Source organism: Juglans microcarpa x Juglans regia, chromosome 3D, assembly GCF_004785595.1.
Source record: "Juglans microcarpa x Juglans regia isolate MS1-56 chromosome 3D, Jm3101_v1.0, whole genome shotgun sequence".
Classification (NCBI taxonomy): domain Eukaryota; kingdom Viridiplantae; phylum Streptophyta; class Magnoliopsida; order Fagales; family Juglandaceae; genus Juglans; species Juglans microcarpa x Juglans regia.
In genome coordinates this window covers 24,124,259-24,131,858 of record NC_054598.1, presented here as the reverse complement: position 1 = coordinate 24,131,858, position 7,600 = coordinate 24,124,259, and the positions used below count along the sequence as shown (strand labels likewise).

At 40.1% G+C, this 7,600-nt stretch overlaps 1 protein-coding gene across 1 annotated transcript; it reads left to right on the top strand.

The window, feature by feature from the left end:
* The first annotated feature begins 2,255 nt into the window (after positions 1–2,255).
* Positions 2,256–2,813, top strand: LOC121255158. Its single transcript, XM_041155435.1, has one exon. The coding sequence runs from the start codon at positions 2,256–2,258 to the stop codon at positions 2,811–2,813; it is 558 nt and encodes a 185-aa protein (XP_041011369.1).
* Positions 2,814–7,600: the final 4,787 nt, after the last annotated feature.

Here is a 7,600-nt window from a genome sequence, read left to right as displayed (position 1 = left end):
CAAAATAATAATAATATTAAAAGATAATATTATAATAATATTTTATTCAATTTTTAACTTTTAACTTTCATTTAAAACTAACTCATCTCATCTCCTCTCACTATTCAAATCGCACTTAAAATAGTATTATACATATGTACTAGAAAAACCAACAAACCCAACAAAAAGTCAAAAAATGAATCAATCATTAACCAAAAACACACACATAAAAAAAAAAAAAAAAAAAAAAAAAAAAACGTTTTTTGGTTTGAGAAAACAGAGAATACGGGCACCTTTAGTGAATCGATGTTCCAATTTTTATACTAAAATCATATGAATTAATTCGCCAAATAAACAGACTACATGTCTTCTCTCGTCTCCTACGAGTAGAGGTTTGGGTTTTCTTCCTGTCGTTTCGTGCAGGGTTTCCCTTTTTTTTATCTTTACTGATTATTTCACATGGCGGAGGAGTTGGAAGAGATTTATGGGAAGCTATCATTAACTGAATCGGAGCAGGAGACGGTCGTTGTTGTTGTCGATTTGGTCCAAGACAATGTAGTGAGAGGGGGAAAGTGTTTGATTGTGCGGTTGCTCACGCTACGTAGTTACAATCAGATGGCTTTCAAGCAGATGCTCTGGAGAGTTTGGCATCCTTCGAGAGGATTGAAATTGCAAGAACTAGATTCAAAGTTCCTCTTGGCAGAATTTGATGATGTGCGTGATAAGGAAAGGGTTCTGCGTGATGGTCTGTGGTCCTTTGACAAACAACTGGTATTAGTCAAGGATTTTGATGGTTTTCAACAGGGTAAGCAACTCAAACTAACAACAGCATCTTTCTGGGTCAGGGTTCATGATCTACCCTTGGCTGCTCGCAATATTGAAGTTGGAGAACTCATTGGGCAATCACTGGGTCATATGGAGGAGATCGACTTGCTAGATGGTGAAATTGCTTGGGGTGAATTCATGCAGATTCGAGTATGCCTCAATATCACGAAACCTTTGCTACGAGGGAAGAAACTCTACATTGGTTCTCGAGTCCCCTACTGGGTGTGGTTCTCTTACGAAAGGTTGCCTGATTTTTGCTTTCTCTGTGGACGGCTAGGTCATGTATATTGAGACTTTGAACAGGCACGAGGTTTTGATGAAAAGACAACCCTTTTTCCATATGGATAGTGGTTGAGGGGAGTGGGGCGTGGAAACAAACCATTGGGGACTAATGGCCGCCAACCGTCATCAACAGAGGAGAATCCCGAGTTTGTGGTTCACCGCAATGCTGGGGTAGTGTTGGAGGACGATGCGGCGAAACATGCTCCACTAGATGTAACAGTTAATCCTGAACCGTTACGTGCTGATTTATCGGAAGAGGCTGTGCAAAGGGTGGAGTCCGTTGTGGGAAGATCTCACACGAATATTTCGAAAGTGCCATTGAAGGAGATGGAACATGAATCACGGGTTCAAATAAATGCAGTGAATCCTTCTCGGGTTGAGGTATCCTTGTTGCCAGTGGGCTTACCAGATATGGGCTTAATGAATCCACTCACTGAGGGGGCAATGTTTAATGCGGCCTAGATGGATATAGGCTCGACAAGTAAGGAGGGCCCCCGCTCGAAAAAGAAGGCCTTGGAGGGGAGAATCCAGTCGTCTCCTATGAGCAAGTCCTGTGCAAAACGGAAAGCTGTAACACTCGAGGCTAGGGCTCTTCCACTGGGAGGAAAATGACCGAAGTTGAGGGTTGTTATGGTGACAGAAGCTGAGCACCTTCATGAGGTCCGAATTGATCTATCGGCAGAGGCTGGGGTCCAGCCCTGCCGGCAGCCATGAAAACATTATGTTGGAATTCCCGTGGGCTTGGGAACCCACAGGGAATTCGTGCTTTGCACGATCTAATCGCCCACGATGGTGTTTCTTCAAGAGACTAAGCTGACGACTCGAAAGATGGAGGTATGTAAGTATAAATTGGTTTTAATTCTTGCTTTACTGTGGATTGTGTAGGGAAGAGTGGGGGGTTAGCGTTGTTATGGAAGGAGGATCTTGTGGTTCGGTTACAATATTTTTCTATAAATCACATTAATGTTCTTGTTAGAGAAGAGAGTGCGTGTGAATGGAGGTTTACGGGCATATATGGAAATCCACAGACTACAAGTAGATTTATCACATGGGATTTGATTCGTCATTTACATGCTGACGATAGTGTACCATGGATTTTGGGGGGTGATTTTAACGAAGTATTGCATATGAGTAAAAAAAGAGGAGGTAGACTACGACCTGAGAATCAAATGGAGGCATTTAGGGAAGTATTGATGGACTGTTCTTTGCAGGATGTGGGGTTTTATGGACCCAAGTACACATGGTCGAATGGAAGGGAAGGTGATGAAGTCATTAGTGAGAGGCTTGATCGTTTCTTGGGCAACAACAGTTTCTTTGGTTTGTTTCCCTATGTGGTGGTGAAGCACGGGGTAGCTGCACATTCTGACCATTTACCTATCTGGTTTGATTCTAAGGGCTCTTTTGTTGAAGGGAGAAGGAAGAAACAATTTATATTTGAAGTAATGTGGGTAGGGGAGAAAAAATGTTCTGACATTATTGAGAATGTGTGGGTTGATGGGGACAGGGATGAAAGTAATAATATGGAAGGGGTGATGAAACGTATTACAACGTGTGGTAAACAATTGGCTTCATGGAATAAGAGGTCTTTCGGTCATGTGCAGAAAAAGAAAAATGAGGCAGGCAAAAACTGGAAGAGATGCAAGCAACAAATGTGGAACAACCTGATTCAGTGGGCTTGTCAAAAGCTAGAGAGAATTTGCAATTATGTCTGGAATGGGAGGAAGTGATGTGGAGACAGCGATCTAGAGTGCAGTGGCTACATGAAGGGGATCAAAATACCCGTTTTTTTCACTCTCAAGATAACACTCGAAGGAGGAGGAACTGGATTAAGGGCCTACGAAATGAGCAAGGTGTGTGGGTAGAAGGAACTTCGAAGCAGAATTTGATTGTTGATTTTTTCGAGAAACTTTTTTCTGCATCTGGGCAGAGTGGACAACAGGGAGTTCTAGACTGTCTGGAGAGGAAAGTCACACCAGAGATGAACCAACAGCTCACCAGACCATATGAAGCAGAGGAGGTGAAGGTGGCTCTCCAACAAATGCATCCAACAAAAGCTCCAGGACCTGACGGTATGTCTTCACTATTTTTCCAGAAATATTGGCCTATTGTTGGAACTTCTGTGACTCAAGCTATGTTGCACACTTTGAATGTGGGTAGAATCCCTAAAGAGCTAAATCATACTTTAATTAGCTTAATTCCAAAGAAGAAGACTTGTGAGTTGGTTTTTGATTTTCGACCTATAAGTCTTTGTAACGTGGTGTATAAGCTAGTTTCAAAAGTGATTGTTAATAGGTTGAAAAATTTGCTACCTGATGTTATATTTGAATCACAATCTGCTTTTGTTGGGGGAAGATTAATGACTGATAATGTGTTGATTGCATATGAGCTTGTGAATTTTTCGAGGCACAAATGAAAGGGTCCGAAAAGTTATATGTCCCTTAAGTTGGATATGAGTAAAGCATACGATATGGTGGAATAGATATTTCTAAAGAATATTATGTTGAAGTTAGGGTTTGTCAAGTCTTTTGTAAAGCTGGTCATGGAATGTGTTAAAACGGTCTCGTTTTCCATCCTGGTGAATGGTGAATCCCTAGGGCATATTATTCCTACTAAGTGCCTTGCTGAAAGATGTTAAGCGGAGAAGTATGGTGAAAGGCATAAAAGTTTGTAGAAGTGCACCGAGTGTAAATCACCTTCTATTCGCAGATGATAGCCTAATTTTCTGCAAAGCCGATTCTCAAACAACATCTCATATTCAGGATTTGTTACAACAGTATGAGTTAGCCTTAGGTCAGATGGTGAATAAAACAAAGACTGCTATGGTATTTTCAAAAAATGTTCTAGAGTTGAGACAAAGAGAGATTCTTGCACTTTGGGGTGTGAGAACTTTTCAGCAATATGATAAGTATCTAGGTTTGCCTAACCTAGTGGGGAGATCTAAAACTAGAGCTTTTGAGGATATTAAAATGAAAGTTTGGGTTAAGTTGCAGAGCTGGAAAGGAAAATTATTATCTCAAGGCGGAAGAAAAGTTCTTATAAAAGCTATCGCTTTATCCATCCCTACTTGCACTATGAGTTGTTTCAAATTACCGTTGGGTTTGTGTAGAGAGTTGGAGAGGTTGATGGCTAGGTTTTGGTGGGGGCAAAAAGAGGATGAGAGGAAAGTGCATTGGATGAGTTGGCAAAGGCTATGTATGTCAAAGTTTAGAAGTGGTATGGGTTTCAAGAACTTACATTTCTTTAACATGGCCTTGCTAGCAAAGCAAGGGTGGCGACTCTTACAAAATAATGACTCTTTGCTCCAAAGATGATACAAAGCTAAATACTTTCCAAATGTTTCCTTCTTTCAGGCAACGTTGGGTCCAAACCCTTCTTACGCTTGGCGAGGGATAATTGAAGCTAAAGAGTGGTTAAGGGCAGGTTGTCGGTGGAGAGTTGGTATGTGGGAGAATATTAAAATCTGGAAAGAGTTCTGGGTGCCAAGCCACAACTGTTTACATCCAGCTCTAGATGGGGTTTCAGTTAATGAAGCACATGAGGATGAAACAATAGATTCACTAATTGACCGGGACACTAGACAATGGAATATCAGTCCAGTTAGATCTCTCTTCAATCCAAATGTAGCTAATAGGATTCTTCAGATCAGGTTGTCAAGTACTGAGCATATGGACAAGTGGATTTGGAATGAAGAATCTCATGGAAACTTTATTGTGAAGAGTGCCTATCGGTTGATACAGAATCTGAATTTGGAAGGTACTGGGGATAGCTCTTCGTTTATGGTTGATAAGAAAGTGTGGAAAGGAATATGGCACATGAAAGTTCCTACCAAAATCAAGATTTTTGCATGGCGAGCTTGTAAAAACATCCTACCAACGCTGACTAACTTGAGACATAAGAGAATAGATGTGGCTAATGTTTGTTGTTTTTGTCAGGCAAGTGGGGAGGATGTGGAACATGCTATTCTCTTCTGCTCTCATGTTAGATTGGTCTGGTTGCAGTGTCTTCCTTTATTGCAGAATGTTCAGTAGCAGGCAACTTTCTTGGAGTTGGTTAGGTTTGTTTTGGAAAGAGGGACTGAGGCAGATTTTACTTTGTTTTTCCTGGTTGGTTGGAGTTTATGGTTCAAACGTAATAAAATGATGATGGAGAAAATTGTGATTGAGCCTATGGCAGCAGTTAATCATGCTCTTTCTTTGCATAAAACCTTTACACAGCTGAGAACCTCTAGTGCTATGGAGTAGGACAAAATTTGTAGATGGGAACCACCTCCACCTGGTTTCTTAAAACTGAATGTTGATGGTGCAATGTTTGCTGATGTGGGGAAAGCTGGAATTGGCGTGATCTTACGGAATGAAGAGGGACAAGTCGTCATGGCAGCAACTAAAAAGGAGGATATGGTGGATGAGCCTGCTACAATCGAGTTGATTGCTGTGCTGAGAGGATTACAACTCTGTCTTCCACTTGGGATCCCTAAACTGGTAGTAGAATCTGATTGTTTACTATTGGTTCAGGAATTACAAGATAGTCATGAGTTTTCCTCCTCGAATGGCAATCTGTTAAAGGATGTTAGAGATCTAATGAAACTTTTTAATAATTTGCAAATTAAACATGTTTACAGGAAAGGAAATGGAGTAGCTCATAGCCTGGCTCGGTTTGCATGGAATGTAGTTGATATACAGATGTGGTGGGACTATGTCCCAGCTTTTGTAAATCATGCTCTTTGGTTTGATAAGTTTGCTATGTAACGTTTTTCCTTATGAATGGAAGCTTCTTTATATTAAAAAAAAAAAAAATAATTCGCCAAATAATCTCAAAATTGAACTAACCAAATTTGATTACCCAAGGGGTTGTACACTATCGAACCCCCCCTCTCTCTCTCTGAAGATTAGTTTTTTCTCCTATTAGTAGCTTTTTCCAAAGTTTTGAATACTGTGCCGAATGCGGTAACGGTCAAGGCACTGGAACGAAATATTTCGATACCGATATCGTTTCATGTACTGTTTCGAGATAGTCAATATATAAATAAATTATATATAAATATATATAAATTATATTCCAAAATAATAGTTTATATATGAATAAATTATATATAAATACATATATATATAAATTATAAATAGCCTAGTTTGAATTGAGGGGCGAAAAATGAGCTTGTAATTTGAAAAAATGAAAAAAAAATTAAAGACCGAAATATCGACTGGTACGGGCCGAAATACAGGTCGGTACAGGTCGAAATATAGGCCTGCACGACCGGTATTTGAACCGATATGAAATATATAAAATACCTGTACCAGACCAGTGGCCGGTACGACATATACCGGCCATACTGATCGATACAATACGGCATTTAAAACAGTAATTCGTTCCCTTTTGATACCTACCTTACTGATTATCTACCCATCTATTCATCACTATTGAACTCAAACGCCATCAATGCCCCACTAACTCAACCCACCAACAAATTGAAATCTACCCCACCAACTAAAGCTCCATCGCCATCAATACCCCACCAACCATTCCCACCAAATACCCTAACCAACCAAATCCCTCCCAACGATGTCAATAAAAAAGGAAAAAGAAAGTCTGGAATCACTCATTGAACGTACAAAGGCTTTAACTTAGGATGATATTACTCTAGTTCCTGAAGCAGACACAGCAGCAAAAATTTCGAACCATGCACTGATTAGTAAGTTGGTCTCTTCCAAAAATTGGAACAAGTATATTTTTCATTCCACAATCCGTGCGGTTTGGAGCTTCATACAAGGACTTACCATAGAAGATTTAGGATCCAATGTATTCCTTTTCACATTTCCATCACCGACTGTGAAAAATTGAGTTTTTTTACAAAGGCTCTGGAATTTTAAGGGTTATCATATGATGCTTAAAGAATGGCCTCCAGGTTTAAATCTTCAAGAAATAGACCTAATACATTCGGCTTTTTTGATCCAAATATATGGGTTACCCCTAGAAATAATGACTAAAGAAAATGCTGCAAAAATAGGAAGAGTGTTGGGTTATCTACTTGAAATTGATCAAGCTTTCCTTCCCACCAATGGGGTCAAACAATGTCTAAGGATTCGAGTAGAAATTAACACGGAAAAGTCCCTTTATGAAGGGTTCATTCTTCCGCGCCCCAATCATCAACCAGTAAAGATCAGCTTTAAATATGAATTGCTTTCAGAATCCTGTTATGGTTGTGGAAGAATTGGTCATCTTCTACAGTCATGCCATATTTTTCTCAATCTAGCGGAGGAACATTTTTTCGGTCCTTGGATGCAAGTAGAGTCCCAAGAGGTAAAAAAGACAAATGCGTTTCGAAGAATCCCAAAGAGACCAACAAAGCACCCAGGCCCTACATCTATCAGACCAAATGAACTTCATCCCTCCTACCCTTCCGCCAGTTCGCATTAAAGAATCAGTCACCCCAATGTTTCATGAAGGTTCGGGAACAAGTGATCCAGCCAAAAAGAGCGACATAGTTGAGCATCTGAGGAAAGGAAAATCGATTATTGTC